Source organism: Fringilla coelebs, assembly GCF_963513975.1.
Source record: "Fringilla coelebs genome assembly, chromosome: 21".
Taxonomy (NCBI): Eukaryota; Metazoa; Chordata; class Aves; order Passeriformes; family Fringillidae; genus Fringilla; species Fringilla coelebs.
In genome coordinates this window covers 9,472,500-9,495,185 of record NC_140047.1, presented here as the reverse complement: position 1 = coordinate 9,495,185, position 22,686 = coordinate 9,472,500, and the positions used below count along the sequence as shown (strand labels likewise).

At 50.3% G+C, this 22,686-nt stretch overlaps 1 protein-coding gene across 1 annotated transcript in view; it reads right to left on the bottom strand.

The window, feature by feature from the left end:
- Positions 1-22,686, bottom strand: part of COL5A1 (collagen type V alpha 1 chain) — a 128,422-nt gene that overhangs the window by 22,739 nt on the left and 82,997 nt on the right. The window contains exons 22-42 of the mRNA XM_084219900.1: positions 22,100-22,144; positions 21,257-21,310; positions 20,734-20,778; positions 18,979-19,032; positions 16,545-16,589; positions 16,192-16,245; positions 15,988-16,032; positions 15,274-15,327; positions 14,698-14,805; positions 14,214-14,267; positions 12,299-12,352; positions 8,315-8,359; positions 7,976-8,029; positions 6,950-6,994; positions 6,290-6,343; positions 5,738-5,791; positions 3,737-3,790; positions 2,284-2,391; positions 2,028-2,117; positions 1,719-1,772; positions 1,002-1,109 (exon numbers count right to left, since the gene is read on the bottom strand). Of these exons, the coding sequence (XP_084076026.1) occupies positions 1,002-1,109; positions 1,719-1,772; positions 2,028-2,117; positions 2,284-2,391; positions 3,737-3,790; positions 5,738-5,791; positions 6,290-6,343; positions 6,950-6,994; positions 7,976-8,029; positions 8,315-8,359; positions 12,299-12,352; positions 14,214-14,267; positions 14,698-14,805; positions 15,274-15,327; positions 15,988-16,032; positions 16,192-16,245; positions 16,545-16,589; positions 18,979-19,032; positions 20,734-20,778; positions 21,257-21,310; positions 22,100-22,144 (1,278 nt within the window). The remainder of the gene's footprint in view (positions 1-1,001; positions 1,110-1,718; positions 1,773-2,027; positions 2,118-2,283; positions 2,392-3,736; positions 3,791-5,737; positions 5,792-6,289; positions 6,344-6,949; positions 6,995-7,975; positions 8,030-8,314; positions 8,360-12,298; positions 12,353-14,213; positions 14,268-14,697; positions 14,806-15,273; positions 15,328-15,987; positions 16,033-16,191; positions 16,246-16,544; positions 16,590-18,978; positions 19,033-20,733; positions 20,779-21,256; positions 21,311-22,099; positions 22,145-22,686) is intronic.

Sequence of the window (22,686 nt, the reverse complement as noted above, 5' to 3'; positions counted from 1 at the left end):
CTTGAGGGATAACGAAAAGAACAAGCAAATGTAAGCAGTGAATACCCAGATCACAGCTGCAATTTCCCGGCTACAGCAACATAATCTGATTTAATCTGAACCCTCTGCCATCTCTGCCTCTGTGACAAGCAAGACCCCAAGTAATTTTTACTCCCACGAGCCAGATTTTGCTGATTCTGGTCCTGGCTGCCCCAGCTGCTCCCTCCCTGGCTGACCCCCAACTAAGGGGGGTTCTCAGGAGGCCCATCCTGAGATTCTGGGCAAATAAAACCACCTGAAGCGAATAAAACAATCTCTGTGTCAACATCTATTGTACTCCTTTGAGCAGGAGTTTTCAATCAAATTTGTTTGTTTACAGGAACTGAACAGCGAATATTTTCCAGTTTCCTCGTCCATGATTGAATTGCATCTGAATCCTGGGTGCTCTCCTCTAAATAAATTAGATGCCACATCAATTGCCTATTCATCCCTGCCCTGACTGACACATGCTGTGGGTGCTCAGCAGGACAGATGTTCCTCAAACGGATTCACCAGGAAATTCTCACCTCTGGATCAGCTGCTGGAGTTTCTAACAAACCAGCAAGCGTGGCTGCTAAACACTTCTGATATCACTGAGGCAGCACCAGAGCAGCCTGACATCACCAAAGCCACCTCTGGCTCCTCCTGCTGCTGGGGCTGGCTGGGTTCTCTGCCCACAGGCCTGGCCTTTGGCTGTTTGTCACCAGGTGGTGACACAGGCTGTGTCACCTCTGCAGCCCCCAGGCCTTCTCCTTGCCTGAGGACACCCCTGGGGTCACAGCCGTGCTTGACAGGGGTGCCACTTGAGCAGCTGACATCCAGTGCTTTGATGCTCTCAAGATGAGAAAATTCCTTTCTAATTGAACTTTCTATCCTTATTTTTTAATAATTTAAATCTCCCCATGCTCTGGTTCCACGCTCAGCTCCCTGCTGCACACATCTCCAGCTGTCCCACAACTGCTCATCTTCACACTGGTACTTACTGGAGCTCCCTTTTCCCCTGCAGGTCCTGGAGGTCCCTGGGGGCCAGGTCTGCCTGGCAATCCTATAGGGCCAGCTGATCCTGCAGGGCCACGCTCCCCAGGAGAGCCCTGTGGGGAGGAAGAGGAGGAGGAGGAAAGGAGGTTTAATTGCAGTATCAAGCTTCACCCATGCCCAGACAGAGATCCAAGCTCTTCATCCATGTTTGTGCACGTTTGATGGGATCACTGCTATGGGAAGAGTTGGTACCACCAGCCCAAGGGGCCCTGCAGATTGTTTTTTTTTGAATTAAAATCCCTGGAAGGGCTGGATTCTCCTCTGGATGGTACAGAAAGCTCAGCTCCTGGGGACACATAAACAGCCTGGAACAAGAGCATGAGCCACTTCACAGCCAGCAGGGAGGGTGGGATGATGAATGTTTCCTTCCAGCAGGACAGCCCTGAGCAGAGAGCTCAAGTGGAGACAACTTCCAGAGGGAAAGCAGGTGGATTAGGAACAAAATCCTGGATGTTCTGAAGCCCTGCAGCTCCCTCAGCCTGTCACGTACACCCACAGCTGACCCCACAAAGGACTGAGCTGTTACAGGCAGGGCTTGTAAAAGAAAGGAACATGCAGGGAGTCGTCAGGAAAATCAGGATAGAGCCTGGAGCTGTGACTAACCCCGGCCTGGCCCTGCCAAGCTTGTAAATGGTGCTGCCTGCAGGGACAGGGATACTCACGGCTGGGCCTGGGGGGCCGGGGGGACCTTCGTTGCCTTTCAGCCCTGGAGAGCCCTGGAGGGAGGAAAACAAGGTCATGTGGGGAGGGGGACAGCTGGAGCAGCTGGGAATTCACAACTGGAGCAGTTGGGAATTCAACAACTGGAGCAGCTGGGAATTCACAACTGGAGCAGCTGGGAATTCACAACTGGAGTGTTTGGGAATTCAATAACTGGAGCAGCTGGGAATTCACAACTGGAGCATTTGGGAATTCCCAACTGGAGCAGCTGGGAGTTCTCCAGCTGGAGGGACCCAGCAGGTTGTACTCACAATGGGGCCGGGGAGGCCTCGTTCTCCAGGGAAGCCTCTCAATCCAGGGGGACCATCCTTCCCTGGGAGGCCAGCAGGACCAGGATCCCCCTGCAAGGACAAGGAGAAGAAGCTGAGGGTCTGCTCCTTCCGTGGAGGCCCAGCTCATCTCCTCAGCCTCCAGCTGGGATGAGGCAGGAGCTCCTTTTCTCTTCTGAATTGTCCTCTCCATGTCCAGGGAGGGACAGGCAGCAAGGGGCTGAATTCCAGTCCCTACCTTGGTCCCTTCTTTTCCAGTGAGGCCAGGGAGGCCTTGTTCACCTGGGGGCCCTGGAGGGCCGGGGTGGCCTCGCTCGCCCATGGGTCCAGTCTCACCAGTTGGACCCTGGAAAAGACCAGTCAGGGAAAATGGGGTGGGTGTTGGCAGAGCAGCTGGGGAAGGGAACAGTGCAGGGTGTCAGTTTGGTCCTTTGGGCTGTCACGGATGGAAGAGGAGCCTTTCAGTGCCACCAGCAATCCCTGGAGGCGTTCCCCCTCTGGCATCTCTCTGGAAGTGGCCAACATCACCCTCAGCAGACTGGAGGCACTGGGAACCTCCTGAGCCAGCTCAGATCTCACCCAAACGAGATGTTACCACCGCAACTATTATGCTTAGCTTTCCCTTTTTAATTGAAAACTTCCTAAGCGCTCTCCAAGCCTGCTGATTCCTGCTCGGATGGGGCATAAATAATGCATGAGGCTGGCAATTACCGGCTGCCTCCGTGCCCTCCGAGGGCACTCAGGGTGACAAGTGTCACACAGGGCTCCCCGGGGGCTCGTTTTTGGGAGGACAAAAGCCACATGCACACAGCCACGAGGTGTGCCTGCCCCTTGGTGGCTTTGGGGACAGGGCTGTAACTCATGTCCTGCTGCAGGGGGGACGCTTAGAGCTTCAGCAGCCACAGATCACAGCAAGTGCACCCAGCAGAGCCCCACCAAATTGCCACCGAGCCTAATTTGTGCTTGAGAAAACAGACAGAGCCGTCAGGGGATGGCCCCTAATCAGGGAATTTACAAATCCGGGGCTTTATGGTGTCATTAAAGAGGACAAATTAATTGCTTTCTAATTAAAGAGCTGCTCCCCAGCAGCTCGGGGAAGAAGGCTCGACCCAAAGCCGGTCCTAAGCTCAGTCCTAAGCTCGGTGTAGGCTCACTGGAAGTTGTGCTTGTGCTTGTTGGAGGTGACTGAAAGCAAACCAGCCCAGCTCTGACAGAGCCTGGCAGCCGTTCAGATAAAAGAGGGATGATTTTCCTCACGGTGACATGGAAGAGCACTCTGGCATCACGTTTGCTCTGCCCTGACCACCAGCAGCTGCACAGCTTGGAGATCTCACTTAACTCCCTGCCTGCTTCAGCTCTTTGAGCTGGGATGTGGCTTTTTAGATGTTTTGTGCTTTTCAGCTGGGTTGTGCTGTGTTTTTTAGCTGGGTTGTCTTTTTCAGCTGTTTGCTCACCCTACTCCGGTTTTACACCAGGGTGGTTGTGCTGAGCTCACAGGAACCCCAAACTCATTTACGTTTTTCTAAACCCCATCCCAACTCCTCAGCAGGGTGAGCTGGGGCCATGGGGGGATTTCACACCTGCCTCAGGAATTTCAGAGCCCCCTGACAAGGCTGTCCCTTCCCTGGAAAAGGAGTCCCTGCTGCACAAGCAGTAAAGACCAATTGTAAGGGTGAGCATTTGCTCCTTACCTGGGGCCCTACAACACCTGGGGGGCCTGGAGGGCCAGTCTTGCCTTGGAAACCCTGTTAGAGAAAGGGAAAAAACAAAGAGGTGACACTCCTGTGATGGTCACACTGCCACCAGCTGTTCCTCCCCCAGTGAAACCCCTGACCAGGGTGGGCACCCGAAGGAAAGGGAAATAAAAAACCAAAGAGAAAGTTGGAAAAATGTCTTTGTGCATTTATAAAGGGTGAAACAGAGGAAGGAGAAGGGATTCTCAAAGCTTTGTGCATTTACAAAGGGTGAAACAGAGGAAGGAGAAGGGATTCTCAAAGCTCAGCCCTGCTGTTCAGATGGAGCTGCTGTCTTTGGCCATATATATATGTATATCTATAAAAATCTGTTCGGCTCATAAAACCACGGAGGAAATGGCAATTAAAAATGCCATTAATGGCTATTAAATGGCTCTTAAAATCAGTGTGAATTTCTTCATGCTGAGCTACTCTTAAAGGCCATTTCCCTCATCCTGCTCCCCATTCTGGTGCTGGTTTAGGCTGGGTTCTGTCTCGAAGCTCAGGGGGGGATGAGTGCAGCTTTATCTCCTCCATCAACATTTGCTGAAAGGAACCACAGCCCTGCTTGTCTGCAAAGGCTGATGAGCAGGGAAGCCTCCCTGACAGCTCCTTCCACTGGCATTTTGAAGAGTGACAACCAGGAACTCTCAGCACTGCCATTGTTTGGCTCTCCCAAGCTACTCCTTAAAAAGCACATTAATTATGGTTGTTACTCCAGCCTGCTGACAAGCTTGAGGAATGGCATTTAGGGCACACGGGCTATTCCCTCCTTGCCACAAAAGAGGATCAGATAAATCCCATGCCAACGCTAGCCTGTCATGCTGAAATAACTCCTCCATGCTACTCTGGCTGCCTGCAGATCAGAAAATATCCTGTCACTGATGGGGAAATGGCAAAATATCCTTGGGAAATGAAGGTGCAATTTAAACTCTTATCACAGACAAATATTTAGACCATTTATGTGGAAGACTTTCCTTATTAACCTGAAGAAAGGACTTTCCTTTTGTACTCTTTGAGCCTTGGGCACAGAGGCTTTAGAATCTGCCATGGATATTTTTTACAGCCAATCTTTGCAAATCTAATATGGCCAAATATCTCAGCATGCCTGTTTGCTGCTGAATGGGAACTTCAATAAGGGGAAGTGTTTGACACAGAGATTTCAATCTTGCACAAAGATGCACTGCACTGACCAGGCTACTGATGTAGAAAGAGCATTTAATTCATTTTTTTGCTTCTCTCCTTGCATTTTGGCACTGTGAGGAGAAAGGGGACAAAAAGGGGACTTCTCCTGCCTGGGTCTGCAGGGGAAAGTGATCTCTGCAAGGTTGATGGCACAGCTTAACAGAGATTCTCTTTCCTGGGAGAGGCAAATTGAGGAAAGCAATTAGGGAGAGCCTTCAGACCCCAAAATAATTAAAAGACCGTTCTCCATTCACTCCTACAGACTTGGAGGCTGATGTTTTTCATTGCAGTCTCAGAAGCTGGTGACAGCAGGTGCTGTCAAAGTTCTCATTGCTCCCTCCACCTTGGATGTCATGGAAAACTCAAGGAAGACTCAACGTCAGTCAGGCTCTGGCAGGTGAAAACTCTTCACCTTTAAGTTAATCCTGACCTGAGGACTTGGCTCAAAAATACCTCAAGACCCCTTCTGTTTTAAAATGAGCCTTATGGCATGTAAATAAAAATCAGTGTTTGCACTGCCTTGCTTAGCAAATGCCAGGCAAGTTAATTAAATTGTCTGATAAGCTGAGGGGGAAAAATGCAGCACGTGCAAAACCTTTTTAATGCTCATTTGCAGGGGAAAGGCAGCGGGGAGAAATGAGATGCTTCCCACAGAGACAGACCCTCAGGGACCCCCAAAATGGGGCTGCATCTCCCCAGCAGCACAGGAGGGTTTGGAGAACCCTACATGAGCCTCTGGAGCAATGACCAGTTCAAGGATTTTTGGCTACTTACAGTTTCTCCTCTCTGGCCAGGGTGCCCAGGCAATCCATCCTTCCCAGGAGGACCCTGTGGGAGAAGCAGCATCACCAAGTGCTTGGCAATAAAACTGTGCCAAACACTGAACCAGCCCTGCTTGCCCAAGCTCCCGGCTATGTCACTGGGAAATGGAGCTGCAGATCCTAAAAGCTGCACCCTTTTCCTTCCCACACATCTCCCAAAGGATTTATCTCGCAGGAGCTGCTCACCACACTCAGGAAATCATTTCTGAGGTGCCCCCAGTGTACAACAACTGCAGGGACAGCAGTGCTGTGCTGTCCTCCACGTCCACAGAGGGAAAATAAAGCACAGAACAGCCACAAAAGATCCCAGAGATCCTGAGTCAGTAGGAAATGAACATTTATAATCAGCTGCAATTGACTTGGCTATTTAAAATCTGAAACCACGGGGTTGTTATCAGCACGTCTCAGCAATGCCTTTTCTTGGGAACTTGTCAGGGAATCAGCTCAGGCTGGGTGGGAAGGGCTGGATTATCCCTCTGGATGTCCCAGGAATTGAGTTACTTACAGGGGGGCCTTTTGGTCCAGGAAATCCAGTCGGTCCCTGAGGCCCTGGCGGTCCCTGGGATGAAAGACAAGGCAGAGAAGTTGGTTAAGGAACACTTGATATGAAATATCACCTCTGTGTGGGCAGCAGGTAAGCACAGAGGTCTGGAAAGGCAAATGCTGGGTGATTGTGTAGAAAAAAATACAAACAGAACAAAACCCAGTGGGGGAAAAATAAAAACCCACCAGAAATTGAGGCTGAACTCATGAAAGTCCCATTGTTGGAGGGTGACTGTGATCTGGAGAAAGCAGCAGCAGGTCCTAGAGAACCCCATCCTCCAGGAGTGCCTGGGACTCAGGCTGCCTGCACTCACCCAGGGGTGACCTGTCCCTTCTCCCCATCACTGCAGAGTGCTGCTCCACAGGACACCCAAAGTCCCACCTGATGGGACCTAAGGGCTGGAGGTGGCTTGGGGGAGGAACCTGTCTCCACACCAGCACCTTTCACCTTGTATTTCCAACCAGAATTTACCTTTTTTTCCCTTTTGCTGAGCTGCAGCCTGCCTCCTGCCCACTCCTCTCTGCTAACAGGGGGATCCACCTTGCCAAAAACCCCTCAGCCCTGCAAGCCCACCTCCTCTGCCAGAGCCTGGGTCCTGCTCTGCCCCTCAGCTCATCTTACCCTCTCTCCAGGAGGACCAGGGGGGCCATCACCACCAGAGTTGCCCTTTTAGGAAGAAGGAAAAACAAGAGAGCAATTAAAAAACCACCCAAATCAGCATCACAGCTTCTGGGTGCCAAGGCTTCAGATGGCACCGAGCCCACGGTGACACCACCAGCAGCTCCCCCAGCCCTCTCTAATAATAATTCTGTGGCAGGAACAGCAGCCAGTGACAAATGAGCAGCTGATTGCTCCCCCCACGCCCCTTCATAAAATCCTGGGGAGATTGGGATATTTCCACCACACAGTGGGCTCCTTCAGAGAGAGAAATGCCACCCTGAAGAGGGGGGATTTATCCAAAATTCATGCCCAGAGATTTGTTTGTAAACAAAAGCTTTGTTTGCATCAATCCTGGTGATCATTGCTCAGGTAATCCTTGGGGTGGGTTTGGAGAGAAATCCCAAATTTTGCCTGGTGCCCAATCCTGGCTCAGCATTTCAGGCAGAAATGGCTCAAGAAATGGCTCAAGAAATGGCTCAAGAAATGGCACTCAGGGGGTTTAAACTCTATTTAACCCCAAAAACGAGGGGCTGGGGAGGTTTAGGGGCTCTGGGGTTGTGCTGCTGTCGGGGCTGTGCTGGTCTCCAGTCTGGGAGTGCCCTCCAAGCCCTGCTGGCTCCTGGGCCAGCACATTCCCACAACCTGGGCACCTCCTCTGCAGCTGGGTCATGAGCCACTGAGCTGGGAATGAGCTCAGGAGGGCTCAGTGGGAAAGGAAAAGGAAAGGGGGAGATGGAGGCTGATGGACCAGCTGCTCTCCACACCAACACCGCCTAGAACACGACCCCAAAGGCTCACACACGGCCCCAGAAGCTCTCTGCTCCTCATCTGCCAGGAAAACTCAGCAGCAGGTTCACCTCCACCTCCTGATTCTTGGATTTATTTGAATTTACAGCACTTGGGCAGGTCTGGACAGTGCTCCCAACACCCTGACACCATCTGCTGCAGGAGCAGCATCTGAGCTCCTTTAAATCCCCCAAGCCTTACCTTTGGGCCAGGTTTTCCAGTGCTTCCCCTGGGGCCTCTTTCCCCACGTGGACCCTTGAAAAGACACAAAAGGGGACATTTGAGACTTTTCTGCTGCCCCAAGCATCTGTGGGGTCAACAGATCACCCCAGCAGCAGCAAGGGCTGACAGGAGAGTCATCAGGAAGAGTTAAACCACCTTCAGTGGTGACACCCAGCCCCAAATCTGTGTCCCCCTGGCTCAGCTGCAGCTGCTAAAGGACTGATCCCCCTCCCCAGTGAGGACACAAAGCCCACCCCAGTTTCCCTTTGGCCAGGAGAAGGTTTTGAAGGACACCAGGATGAAGAACGGGCTGCTCACCGTGGGACCACGCTGCCCCCTCGGACCTGGTTTGCCAGGAGTGCCCTGGAATGGAAAAGCAGAAGGGATTAGGGACCACAGCAGAGCCTGTCACACACACACAGCACCTCTCTGCTCCTCATCTGCCAGGAAAACTCAGCAGCAGGTTCACCTCCACCTCCTGAGTCTTGGATTTATTTGAATTTACAGCACTTGGGCAGGTCTGGACAGCGATCCCAGACAACATCCTCTCTCCGAGGGAATGAACCTCTTCAGGAGCAGCATCTGAACTCCTTCAAAACCCCAAAATGCTTTCAAAGATGAGGCCACCCCTTCAGTACCCCAAAAACCCAGTGAAAACCCCTCCAACCAACGCCTGTAATCCCTTTTCTCCCTGATCCCTGCTCCTGGCGTGGGGCAGAGCCCTCACCCTGCTGCTGCAGGCTTGCTGTGGCACTGGGAAGGTGTGACTGACACAGATTCCTGCAGCCAGGCCAATTAGGCTGCCCTACATATTTCCAAACCTTCCCCAACTCCCAGCTAAACACAGAATTCCAGGCAGCAGCTCATGAGATCTGACAGCTGCACTCAGCTCCCAGGATGGGCACTGGGACTGATCCTGCCAGGGAAAAGGCACAGCCTGCTGCAAATAAACCTGCCTGCACATTAGGCTGAGCCTAAAAACAAAGGAAGGGACTAAAAGCCCAGTTTGGGCCGGTGTCAAGTGGCCAAAACACCACGGAGAGGTTTGGCTTTGCCCTGGGGACCTGCAGCCTGCTCATGGCACCAATCCCCTCGAAAGGAGAGGAGAGGAAACCTCGATTCCCCTGGTGCTTAAAATATCCCTTTGCCATTTTCTGCCCCAAATCCATCACCTCGCTGGAGCCTGCTCGGCTCTGACACTCATTAACCAGCAGAACATAAAACAGGAGCTGCAAAACTTTCCCATCAACTTTCCTGCAGCTGCTAAAATTAGTCCTGCTGAATCTTCCTTGTTCTTGCAGCTCCATTTATTAAAGCCTGCTGGCATTTTTGGTTTGGTTTTTTTTTTTTTTTTTAATTAATGACAAAATTCACTTTAAAATATTCCAGCTGGTTTTGTTGGAGCTCTGGGAGGCTAAAATTGGGAGCAGGTGAGGAGGAGGGGGTGCTGCCTCCCCTCAGGTAGCCCCCCCAAACTCCCCTCCTTCTCCCACAATTCTGTTTTTAAGCCAAATTTCCCCCTGCTTATTGCTGTTGTTATTCATGCATTCATATACAGTTGCAAAGAATTTATATTCCCTGTAAATATACACAGACCTGTATTTGTCAAACAAGAATTTTGACATGAAGGCAGCTAAATTCAGATTATTTTCCAGGCACACCATGAACTAGTTGGATTTGGGGAGCTCTGTCAAGCTGGAAATCTATTGCCCCCTGCTAAAGGCAGAAAATAGCTCCTAAAATAAGATTTATTATTCATGTTTAACTATTGATTTCGTGAGCAGGGCTTGAAAAGATGCTGAGCCCACCTGGAGCTGAGGAGGGGCTCGGTGATGAGCAGCTCTGGGGGGATTTAATGGGTCAGAATTCTTCAAAAGCACCAAAAGAGGACCAAAAGCTGCTCTGGGCTGGAAGGGACCTCAAAGTTCAGCTCATTGCAAACATTCCCATGGGCAGGGACACCTTCCACCATCCCATCCAAAGTCACTCCAGGCTCCTTTATTTATTCCATCTTTCCTGCAGCTTCCTTCCAAATTCAGCTCCCCCCAAAGCTCCTCTCCTCCAGCAATCCCAGTTCTCCCAGCCTTTTCCCAGCCTCATCCTCTAATCATCTTCATCCCTTTTCCCAATCCCCACTTTCACCTTTCCAACCCTTTCTTTGCACAACTGAACAGCCACGAGCTGAACTTTTGTGTTTGGGGATGTTCAGCACCTCAGCACTAAAATTCAGCTGCCTGTGCAGGTCCTGCCCTTCCACCTTTGATTTTTCACCTTTTTTTTGAATTATTTACCAGCTTGGGAAGACTCTCTGTGCTGCTGGAACAACAAACTGAAAAGCTGAGCTCCATTTCAGGAGAGAAATGTGGGATTTGCATGATTCTGGCCACATAAACCAGGGAATTGAAGAGGAAAATGGGGATATTGTGATAAAGACAAACAAATGATTTGGGGTTTTTGCAGCTCCAAATTGAGTTATTCCCCAATGAACTGCAGGGGAAAAAAAAATTAGAAATTTTATTTCTTGACTCCATGTGAACACATTCATAAACCAAACAAATTGAGTGGTCTTAGGAGAAGCAGAGGGGGATTTATCAAGTCTGACTCAACGAGGCTTAAATTAACATGAGGACTGGAGCAGAGTGACCCCAGCTCAGCCTATAATTCTGTGTATAATTGCTTTTCTCTTATTTCAAATGGGATACTTGGGAGGGAAAAAAAGAAATATAGATGGATAGCAAAGCTGTTACTGAAAATCAACATTTCTGCTAGTCTTAAATTTCCAAGCTGAGCTCTTGTTGCTAATGGAAAGATTTGTCCATGAAAATCTCTCTCTACACTGATGAAGTGAATGCAGGTCGATTAATTTGGTATAAAATGGTAGAACCCATTGAAAATTTAAAAAAAATATTAAAAATTGGAATTACCACGGAACAAATCAACAATTGAAAGGTTAAAAAGTTCTTTTTTAATTCCTGAAGTGAAGAAATGTGTGGCATGGCAAGGGTGTAACTAAATATCCTCAGTACCTCCATTAAGGGCACAAAGCTCATTTGGAATCAAAGTGAGGAAAGTGCTGGTTTTGTGTCTTTTCTTCTCTTCTCATGGCTCAGTTCTGAAGCTGGGCCCTTTCCCATCAGATCTGCTCCCTCCCCAACCCCTTCCAGGCTGGATAATGCCAAAACTCAAGCCTAAACCCCCTCAGGGTTGGTTCCAGCTTTAGCAATGCCCAGCTCCTGGTACCTTCTCCACTCCCTGGAAGGTTTCCCATCCCCTCCCAGCTGGATTTGATTCCATCCCAGAATAGAATCATTCATGGATTCAAAGCAGAACATCCCTCCCCTGCTGTTCTACACCCCCCCAAAAACCCAGCCCAGGGGTTTTATTGCTGGATATTCGAGAGGGAGGGGGGTAATTCCAGGGAATTCCAGGCTGAATTTCCTGGCCTCCCTCCTCCTGCCCAGCCAGAGCAGAGGGAGGGATGGGGATGAGAATTTGTAGCTCCAAATGAAATGAAATAATAAAAAAAAGGGGGTGGATAGAACCCAAATTGCAGTGGTAGGATGTATTAATGCAGTGCAAAGTGATTTATATTTGCTGGGCTCCTCTCAAAGCTGCCTGTTAGAAGTCATTTCTATTTAAATGAGAGTAAAAAGGAAACTAATTCCACTTGCTGTCCTCACTCCCCCTTCTTGTCACTGTGACCGGAGCTGGTGCAGAAAATGACTTTGTTTGTACTCTGAATCCTTTAATTCCAGCATGTTCTGCAGCAGATAAAAAATAAATCAGTATATTTAGACAATCCCTACTCTGAGGGAAGGCTGTGGAGGTGGGGTGAGAGGCAGAGACAAGGCTGGGGGATGAAACCCCCTGATTTTTCAGGGTGTCTCTGAATTTTGAGCAGCTTATTAAAAGCACTGAGAGCGTTCTCAGCCACGCATTTAGAATTTCAAGTTAGGTGAAAGATGGTTCTGGCTGCTCCTGAACAGACTCAGCCATCTCTAATAATTACTGTTAATTAAAGAGCTCTTTGTGCCCTGAGCAAAGTCTGAGCAAAGGATTCAGCTTCAGAGGAGCCTCTTAAAATATCCCGAGGGGGAAATTCCCAGGATTTAATTGGGAAGCAGCTGGCTGTGCCATCCCCAGCATCCTCCTGTCCTGCAGCAGGAACCCCATCCTGGGATGAGCCTTTTTGGGCAATTCCTGAGTGGAAAAACCTCTGGAGCAGCAGCCCAGCAGTGGAATGGTCCCCAGATCTCTCTGGAGAAGAAGAAAGGAGCGAAGCAGTGGGGAAGCAGCTCTTACCCGTGTGCCCTTCTCTCCGTTGGCTCCTGGGAACCCTGGGAAGCCGATGGAGCCCTTGGGGGAAGAGCAGAGAGGGAGGGAGAGGCTCAGGACAGCCCTGGGGCAGCTCTGGCCATCCCCAGAGCTCCCAGCCCTCGTGCCCTGAGCCTCCCTCCAGTGACAGCAAAACCATCAGGCCCGGGGTGCCCTCTGAAATTCAGTTTTCTCCAAAAACAACGCCCAAAACAAACGTCCGTGGCTCATTAGCAGTCACTACAAAACCCTGAGCCCACGGATGTGATGGGAGCCCAGGCAGGATTTTGGATTTTAGCTCCTAAGTCACTGTGGTGCACATGAAAATTTAACTCCTGGCTCGTTCCTTTCTGATGCCTGGAGAATTGCTGCTGCTGCTTTTAAAATATGGATTAGTCCAAGAAAATGCAAAAAAACCACCCCCCCAACCTTATTCCAGACATAAAATGTAAATTAAAAATAAACCAGCCCCACCACAAGCAGGAAACAATCTCTTGCAGATAATTCTGTCTCCAGAATGAAACGAGCTGGGTTTTTTTTTAAGCAGCGAACATGAATAATAAAACACGATTCTTACAAAAAAGTTAACAAAACCAGAAGTCCCCAAAGCCTCCAGGGCATGTGAAAACTGGGCTGGAGCCTAAGTCTATGGAGTGGAATTCACAGTTTTAATTTAAAAAAATGCCTTGGAAATGGCCTGAACGGAGGTGGGCGTGGAGAGAAGCTACAAAGAATGTTTGCAAATATGCAAATGGCAGCTTTCTTTTCATTTCAGGGAGACCCTGAGTCATTAGCTATTCTCCTTAATTAATTAGATAATGCTATCTTGGAAGATAAAAACCCTAATCCAAGGAGAAGGACTGAAATGCCTTTCAGCAGCAGGAAAGCTCCCAGGAGCCTTCCCTGCACATCCCAGCCCTTCTCCAGCTCCTCCCACACTTTGGGACCCAAGCCATGCACAACCCCTGAATTCCACCAGCTCAGGCCTGGCAGCTATTTTTGTCCATCCCTATTTTTGTCCTGCGTGAGTGGGAAGGAGGGACCTCACCCCACAAACGGGGGCTGAGCTGGGCTGTGTTCCTGGGCTCCCCATCCCATCCCAAACCTCCCCACCACATCCCATCCAAATCTCCTCATCCCATTTCCATCTAAACCTTCTCATCCATCCCATCCCATCCCATCCCATCCCATCCCATCCCATCCCATCCCATCCCATCCCATCCCATCCCAAACCTCCCCATCCCATCCTATCCAAACCTTCTCATCCCAACCCATCCAAACCTTCTCATCTCATCCAAATCTCCTCATCCCATCCCATCCCATCCCATCCCATCCCATCCCATCCCATCCCATCCCATCCCATCCCATCCCATCCCATCCTCCTCATCCCAACCCATCCAAACCTTCTCATCCCATCCCAAACATCCTCATCCCATCCCAAATATCCTCATCCCATCCCAAATATCCTCATCCCATCCCATTCCAAACCTCCCCATCCCATCCAAACCTTCTCATCCCAACCCATCCAAATCTCCTTATCCCATCCTAAATCTCCTCATCCAATCCCATTCAGATCTCCTCATCCCATTTCCAACTAAACCTTCTCATCCCATCCCATCCCATCCCATCCCATCCCATCCCATCCCATCCCATCCCATCCCATCCCATCCCATCCCATCCCGTCCCATCCCATCCCATCCAGTCCCATCCCATCTCACCCCATCCCAACATCCTTATACCATCCCAAACCTCTTCATACCATCCCATCCAAACCTTCTCATCCCATCCCATCCCATCCCATCCCATCCCATCCCATCCCATCCCATCCCATCCCATCCCATCCCAATTTCCCCATCCCATCCCATCCCAGTTTCCCCATCCCACCCCACCCCATGCCCGTTACCTTGGGGCCCTGCCTGCCCGGGTACCCAGGCAGCCCTGGCACGCCGAGTTTTCCCTGGAAAAGAAGGAGAAGGGAGTTAGAGCCTCTAACAGCAGGAAGGGGGGATGCCAGGGGCAGGGAGGAGCAGGGCAGGTGGGATTAAATTTTGGGGCACTGAGGGAATCCCAGTGGGGAGATGCAGAGTGAGCACTGTGACTGTGCTGGGAACCAGTCAGGAATGGCTGGGGTTTTATTGAAATTCATTTAAATTAACCTTTCCGTTTCTCCACTTATTCCCCTCTGATCTTTTTGTCTGTACCCAAACAAACAACCCCAAAGAGACCAAAACCTCGATGGGGCTGCCCTAAACCCACCTCCCTCGGTGAGTTCACACAAAACTCCCACAGCTCCTCTTCCCCCCTCTGCCCTAGAACTGTCCCCACCCCTGAGACACCCCAAACAGCGGGGTTTGGTGTAAAACATGGAATTCCCATCCTGGGCTCACCTTCTCTCCAGCAGGACCAAGAGGACCTGGATCTCCATTGGGGCCGGAGCGACCTTTGGGACCTTCGGGCCCGTCCTCCCCCCGGGGGCCAGGAGGGCCAATTTCCCCCTGTTAATGACAAGAGAAGGGTTAATTAGACAGGCAGGTCCCAGATTCTGGGTTTGCTGCTGGCAGCAGATATTCCATGGAGCTGGGAGATGAAGGTGTGACCAAAGCCCTGGGGTTTTATCCCGCAAAATCCATGTGTTGCCCACGAAATTATCCCACACTGGGAATATCTCCACCAAACCAGCCTTTATCAGCTCTGACTGCAGCCATTCCACCTCCCTCCCTTTCACCTCCACCTGGATGTGCAAAGCAAGCCCTGGGAAGTGTTTGATTGAGGGCTGAGCTGGGTAACTGCAGGATCATTACGGGAATTATCGGGAAATCCGAGCTGTTGACGTGGATTGTGGCACTGCCAGCTCCAGCACAGGGGACAGCGGTGTCACTTTGTCACACAGGGAGCAGGAGATGGCTGAGCCAGCCTTTTCCTGGCTCACCAGGAGCTGCTGGATTGATCCCACAGACTCTCACCCGGTCTCCTTTGATGCCCATGTCACCTTTGAAGCCAGGGAAACCATCTTCACCCTAAAAATGGAGAGGGGAAAAATTACCCAAGGTGCAGAGATGGGATAAAAAAAAAAGAGTTTAAGTTTCTCAAGCCCCATTTGTTCAGAGAGGACAAGCTGAGGACCACACATTGCCTTCTCCAAGTCCTTGGAGTGCACAAGCAGGAATGGAAACCCCCCAAAACCCCAAAGAAGCCCTACAGCATCCCCAAATGTGCCCTGCATCCCATCCTGGCTGCCAGCCAGCACCTCAAACAGGCCCAAGGTGAACCACAGGGCCTTGGCAGCACTGGGAACCAATTATTGCTGAAGTGGAACTGGGTTTGTTCTCAGGAAGGAGGTGTTGCACCTGCTCCCAGGCAGCCTCCAGGACTCTGCAGTATTTCCTTCAGCCAAGAAGGTTTAATTGCAGATTAATCAATAATGCATCTCATCCTACAGCTAATCCCCAGAGGCAGTGAAGACACTTCCCAGAAAGTTTTGAGGTTTGGGAGATCCCAAGCTCAAACTGCTGGTGAGTTTCTGGGGAGGGACAGGAAGGAAGGAAAGGTGCTCAGTTCCCTTTTTTTCCCCCAAGAAAAATCCCTTGTGCAGGAGGAAACCTCCCAGGGAACATCCTGTGGGATCCCTCTACAAAAATGCTCCAAAACTGCAGAAACACAGCCCAAACTGAACTCACCTTTTCCCCTTTGGTGCCTTTCAGCCCACGAACTCCATCTGCTCCCTTGGGAGAGAAACCAAGATGTCACCAGGGTAGGGGTAAAGTTCAGAGGGAGGAAATTAAAAATCACCATTAATCGTGGTGATTTCTGCTTCCTGTGATGTTTAATTGTGTCTCTGCAAGAATTCCAGGGACAGGGACACTGCTCCTGCACCTCCTTACCTTGACTCCACGGGGTCCTGGATAACCAATGGGGCCCTGAGGACCTGGGGGACCCTGAAGGGATGAAATAAAAACAAAGAAAAACACATCACAAACCAACCCAAAGGTGCGCTGATGAGGAGAAGGTGTGGAAAACGAATTTCCTGTTTCCCACATGGGATAGGAACGACAGCAGCTACCTGAAAACAACCCCAAATAGCCCAAAATAACCCCAAATAGCCCCAGACAGCCCAGGGAGCTGCAGGAGCTCAGCTTTCAAATTTCAGCTGGGTCTGCTTCTCCCCTGCCCCCCTGGCCGTGCCTGTGGAGATCCATCCCCACCCAACTGCCCTGGGGGGTTTGGGGACACCAACCTGACTGCCCTTCTCTCCAGGAGGACCTTCCTTGCCTGGGTGACCCTGTGATAAAAGAGACAAAGACAAGAGAATTTGGGGGTTTAGAGCACATTGAATTTTGGGGTCTAAAGCACATTGAATTTTGGGGTTTAGAGCATGTTAATTTTGGGGTTTAGAGCATACTTATTTTGGGGTTTAGACCACATTGAATTTTGGGGTTTAGAGCACATTTATTTTGGGGTTTAGAGCACATTTATTCTGGGGTTTAGAGCACATTTAAAGCTTTGGTAGCTGTAATTTATTTGTCAGAGAGCAGCTGCTCCCCAGGAAGCTCCTGCTGACACAAGTGTCCTCCCTGAAGCCACCTTGCTTTTCCCAAAGGGAAAAGAGCAGCCTTTGGATCCTTGGTGCTTTTCCACCTGGTTATTTCTAATTTTCCCCTTCAGCACCTCCCAGCAGAGCAGCATTCTGGAATATTCCCTGCACAGCAGAACACCTGGGGCAGCTCAGCAGGAAGGAAACCAGATAAAATCCTGGTGGCAGGGAACTTGTGAAGGTCACAAGATGCCCAGACTGGCCAGAGCATCTCATTAAGTTCCTGATTCCTGGAGTCCAGCAGCAGATCCCATGACAATGCTCAGCTAACCTGCATCCCTGGAGGCTGGCCAGCATTCCTCTTGGCATTTGATGCTGAATAATTCAGCATCCCAGAGTTCCCAACATGTTCTCATCACCTTTAGGGTGCTTTGCTGGGGTGGCAGGCAGGGAGAATCAAGGTGTGAACTGCCCCAGGTAGAGCTGGGAGGGTCAGGGAGAATTGGGGAGTGCAGGAAAGTGGTTTTGAGAGGTTTCCCTGCAGCTGGATCCCAAATGGAGCTGGGGTGGAAAAGAACTTTTGGTTTGGCAATATCTGCAATATCAGGGACCCCTAGGAGGGCACTGACTGCACCCCTGGGTTTGGGAAGGATGATGGGAGCACATCCAGGTGCTCTAAAGCCATTCTGCACTCTCTGGTGTTTCCACTGAACTCCCTCCTTTAAATTCACAATTTTCTACCCATATAACAAAGAAAACGATGAGCATTTTCCATCACCAGCTTCAGAAGGGAATGTCAGACAAGCCAGACTGCCTGAGTTTAATAAAGGAACAAAATGACAGCTGTCACTCCTCCATCAGCAAAACGGGGGAGGAAACTCAAATCTCAGCTTGCTCTGTGATTTCAGTGGCACCAACAGCACAAAGGAGCCCTAAACCACTCCTGCCTTCAGCTAAGGATGGAGCTGCAGCAGGATTCCCAAAGCTTTGGTCCAGCCTGCACTAAACCATCCCCATTTTCCCTGTGCCCACCTCCCTGGCTGCTCCTGGGATCACAAACTGAGAGAGGCCCTTGGGGATTTTCAGGGATTTTCCAAGGCAGGTTTCTATAAATAGAATTTTGTCCTTGCAAAGAGCAACCCAAGCCCACCTGTGGGGAAGGTCCCTGCCCGTGCACAGCCACTCTGCAGCTCCTCCACAGCCTCCAGGCTGCTTAAAAATAGAATTTCTCCAGCAGAAGGTCCCCGGAGGCTGCTGCAGGAATTTCACATCAAAACCTACAGATTTAGAGATGTTCTGGGCTTTGCTGGAGCTGCTCTGTTGACTCAGCTAACAATTGTAGGGATGTTCCAAGTGCCCTCTGTAGGAATGACAATCCCAGGGTGGGAAATGCAATTTTTCTTTTCTTTTTTTATTTAATTTTTTTTTTCCCCTCCTCGGGCCGTGCTCTGCATTTGCAGAATGAAACAATTTTTGCAGGGTTTTTTTTTTCATCCTTAAATGAATGTCTCTCTGAGATGGGTAACAATGAGATGGGGTTGAAAGGCTTGGTGATTTTTTTGAGAATGATTTCGCCATCGAGGAGCTGTTTAAAGTGGGATTAGAGAGGGGGAAGCTGCGAGGATGGAACATTGACAGGGAATTTCCACCTGCTCTTCTCTCCTCTGTGAAAGCCAGAGCGAGGGCAGGTGGGGCTGGGATGGAATAAACACCCACAGGGTCCATCCCTGCCTCTGGGATGGGAATGAACACCCCCAGAACACAGGGCAGGAGCAAGGAGAGAGGAAAGAGAGGCCTGAAGGGATGGAGAGGGGTACCCAGGGTGAGCAGGGCTCCCCAAACTGACCCCAGCCTCCAAGGAGGCTGAGCTGACCTTGCAGGATGTTCTTTCCATATTAAACTCTTTGTTTTTCCATATTAAACTGCCTTTTCTTCCATATTAAACCCCATTTCCATTCGAAACTCTCTTTATTTCCATATTAAACCACCTCTATCCAACCAAAAAGCTTTTCTTGCCTTTGCCCTTCCCATTCCCCCTCTTTGGGGCTCAGATCACAGCCTGGGCTCCCATTTCCAAGCCCAGGGATCATTCCAGGCTGGGGAGAAGCCCCAGGAGGAAGAGGAGAGCAGCACTTACCGGGGGCCCATCAGCACCAGGCATGCCAGGGAGACCAGGTTTGCCCAGAGGGCCCTGAAACCAAACAGAAAATCAATCAGAGCCTCCAGAGCATCAGAGGTGGGGATTTCCAGCCACATTGAGAGGCTGCAGAGGTGGGAAAGCTGCAGCAGGCTGGAGAGAAATCTGTTTATTTCTGTGCTGCAGCATCCTGGGACACCTCACAGGCAGGATGCAGCAGTGAGAGCCCCACGGGAGCTTCTGCCAAAATCCCCAGGGTGCTGCACAGCTGGGTGAGGACAAGGCAGGGATACCAAAGTCTGGGCTCCCAGCAGCAAGAAATGCCCATTTTGGGGGGAAAATGGCAAAGGAGAGGAGCTGGGCTGGCTGCTCTAACCCTGCTCAGTGAGCACCTCTGGATCAGCAGCTGTGATTTCTCCAACATCTGGAGATGCCTGTGTGCTCCTTCCCAGGGGATCATCGATAATTCCACTCCAAACAAGTAGGAGGGGACACACAGGGACACACACACACAGTGTCCCTGCTCTGGGGGAGCTGAGAAAACCCTGAGTGACCCCCCTGAAGGAAAAACTTCTCCTCCTTTAAATCCTGCAGGTCCCAGAGCCCTTGGAGGAATTTAAATCCTGCTGGTTCCAGAGCTCTTGGGGTGAATTTCTCATTTAAATCCTGCTGGTTCCAGAACTCTTGGGGTGAATTTCTCATTTAAATCCTGCTGGTTCCAGAGCTCTTGTGGTAAATTTCTCATTTAAATCCTGCTGGTTCTAGAGCTCTTGGGGTGAATTTCTCATTTAAACCCTGCTGGTTCCAGAGCTCTTGGGGTGAATTTCTCATTTAAACCCTGCTGGTTCCAGAGCTCTTGGGGAAAAAGTTCTCCCCTTTTAAATCCTGTAGATCTCACGGCTCTTGGGGTAAATTCCCCCCTTTTAAATCTTGCTGATCCCAGAGCCCTTGGGGGAAACTTTTCCCCCTTTAAATCCTGCTGGCTCCAGAGCTCTTGGAGGAAATTTTTCCTTTAAATCCTGCAGGTTCTAGAGCTCTTGGAGGAAACTTTTCCCCTTTTAAATCCTGCTGGCTCCAGAGCTCTTGGAGGAAATTTTTCCTTTAAATCCTGCTGATCCCAGAGCTCTTGGAGGAAACTTTTCCATCTTTAAACCTGCTGGTCCCAGAGCTCTTGGGGTAAAGTTCTCCTCCTTTAAACCCTGCTAGATCCAGAGCTGTTGGATGAAATTTCTCCTTTAAATCCTGCTGATCCCAGAGCCCTTGGAGGAAACTTTTCCTCCTTTAAATCTTTCTGGTTCCAGAGCTCTTGGGGGAAGTTTCTCCTCCTATGAATCCTGCTGGTCCCAGAGCTCTTGGGGTAAATTCTCCCCCTTTAAACCCTGCTGGTCCAAGGCCAGCACCAGCCCCATGTTTACAGCCAGAAAATCAGAGGCAGAGGGAAGGGATCCATGGGCTCTCCCCATTATCATCCCCCTCAGACTCCCAAAACCCACAGAAAAAATCAATTTTCCATCCTCTCCTCCTGTTTTACCAAAGGCTGCCTTCAAAATGCCTCTCCTCAGAGGGGAAATGAATGCAAATCTGGTGAATTAGAGGTAAACTGAGCTGGCTGGAGCTCTCCTCTGTCTGGAATGAGAAGCATTAGGCTTTCATGGCTGCAAACAGATGTTGCACATGGGGCAAAGGAGCAGCTGAAGGAGCAAAATGCAAATCCATGGCAGAGGGAGGAGAATCCAGAGCTGAATTTCAACTCACTTTCTCTCCTGGGGGACCGATGGCGCCTTGTGGACCTGGAAGACCCTGTGAAAAGCCAAAAAAATAATAAAATTAAGGTTGTTAAGGAGTTACTTCTTCTAAATGCATTTGGCTGTGCATTATTTTAGTGCCTGTGAGGGCTGGGGATTTCCCCAGCTCCACTCATTCCCAAAATGTCTTGGGAGGGGCAATCAAATGTCTGGAGGGATGCAGGGGCTGTGGGCAGGCAGGCTCAGGCCAGGAGGGAGACAGGGATGCTCTGAGGAGCAGGATTCCCTGAGATCCTGGAGAGCTGTGCTGTCCCCCTGGCTCTGCAGGGACAGCACAGGGGACAGTCACACATCCCACCAGGTGGGATTTGGCCACCTGGAGCTGCCCTGGCTGTGCCCCAGCCAGGTGAGAGCCGGGGGATCCCACGCTGGAAGTGTTGGCAGGAAGATTTTTGGACTGGGAATGTTTCTCTCCAAAGATTTGGATTCTCCCCCCTTTTTTCCCAGCTGTGGAGAAGGAGATTTGCTCTTACCTGAGCCCCTGGATTGCCCTGCTGTCCTGGGGGCCCTGGCTCGCCCTGAGGGCCCTGGGAGGAGACAAGGGCAGGTGGGACAGGTGAGATGGAAGCACAATTCCTGGGTGTCCCCAGCTGTGTCCCTGTATTCCCACTGCTGGATCCACACCCTCCCACAGCTCCCTGAGCCCTCTCTGACCTTCCAGGAGCTCCTGGAAACAGCTTTACCCACTGGGAAAAGGAAGGGGGAAGTGACTTCCAGGCACACTCACTGCTCCCCAGGGATTTCCAGCCCAAAGGAGCTGAGCAAGGCTCCAATATGCCTGCATTTATTATCTGGTCTGCATTTATCCTCCAGGGAATCCATCCCATCCCATCCCATCCCATCCCATCCCATCCCATCCCATCCCATCCCATCCCAACTTCCTCATCCCATTTCCATCCAAACCTCCTCATCCCAACCCATCCAAACCTCCTCATCCCATCCCAAATCTCCTCATCCCATCCCATCCCATACAAATCATCTCATCCCGTTTCCATCTAAACCTTCTCATCCCACCCCATCCCATCCTGGATTTTTCCCCTCTCAGTTAAATGTCTCTGTTTTGATATTCATTAGCTCAGCACTCATCTCGAGGAAAATGTTTCATCTTTCATGGAGAAATAATGTGTAATTCCATCAGAAATTACAATAAATTAACATCCATTTGCTGCAGGAAGATGTTCCTGGTGTTTTTCACGGGCTTTGATAGGAATCTAGACCAGGCTAAAAAGCAATTAGCAAATGCAATCTAACAGAATTTTGCATTTTGCCCTATAGAAAATCTGAACTGCCTGTAAAAATTTGCAGGGAGGACTTACCACATTCCCTTTGGGACCTGTTTGTCCATCCATGCCAGCCACACCCTTTGAAAGGATTTAAAAAATACAGCAGTAAGAACAGATCACATTATTTCACTCCACAAAAGCAGGGAAATTGACACAAAAACAATTTTTAAAAAATCAAGAAGTCCTTTGGACCACGTGGGAAGGGAATAATTTCCTAAAGGTGTTTGGTATTATTGGTGTTTCCACGAATCCAGGTGAATTTTAAAGTCATTTCAGTGCTTTTCCCTTTGGTTGAACCTGCCTGGGAGGCACAGGCAGTCCAGGCTGGATTGCATCCCACAGGCATGGAGTGGGAAAGGAAAAGAGGGAAAAATCCCTGCCTGGCAAAGGGGACAGAGCTGTGCCAAAACAAAATTCACCAGGATTTGGCACTCCCTGAGCACCTTCACTGGGAGGGGAACGTGGAGATGCCCCCCTGGCACCATTTCAGAATCGTGGGATTGTTCAGGTTGGAAAATACCTCTAAAATCACCAAAAGTCATCAAACCCAGCATGGACCCAGCCCCAGCACCGTGCTCAGCACCCAGCACGTCCCCAGGGGCCACATCCAGGTGGGCTTG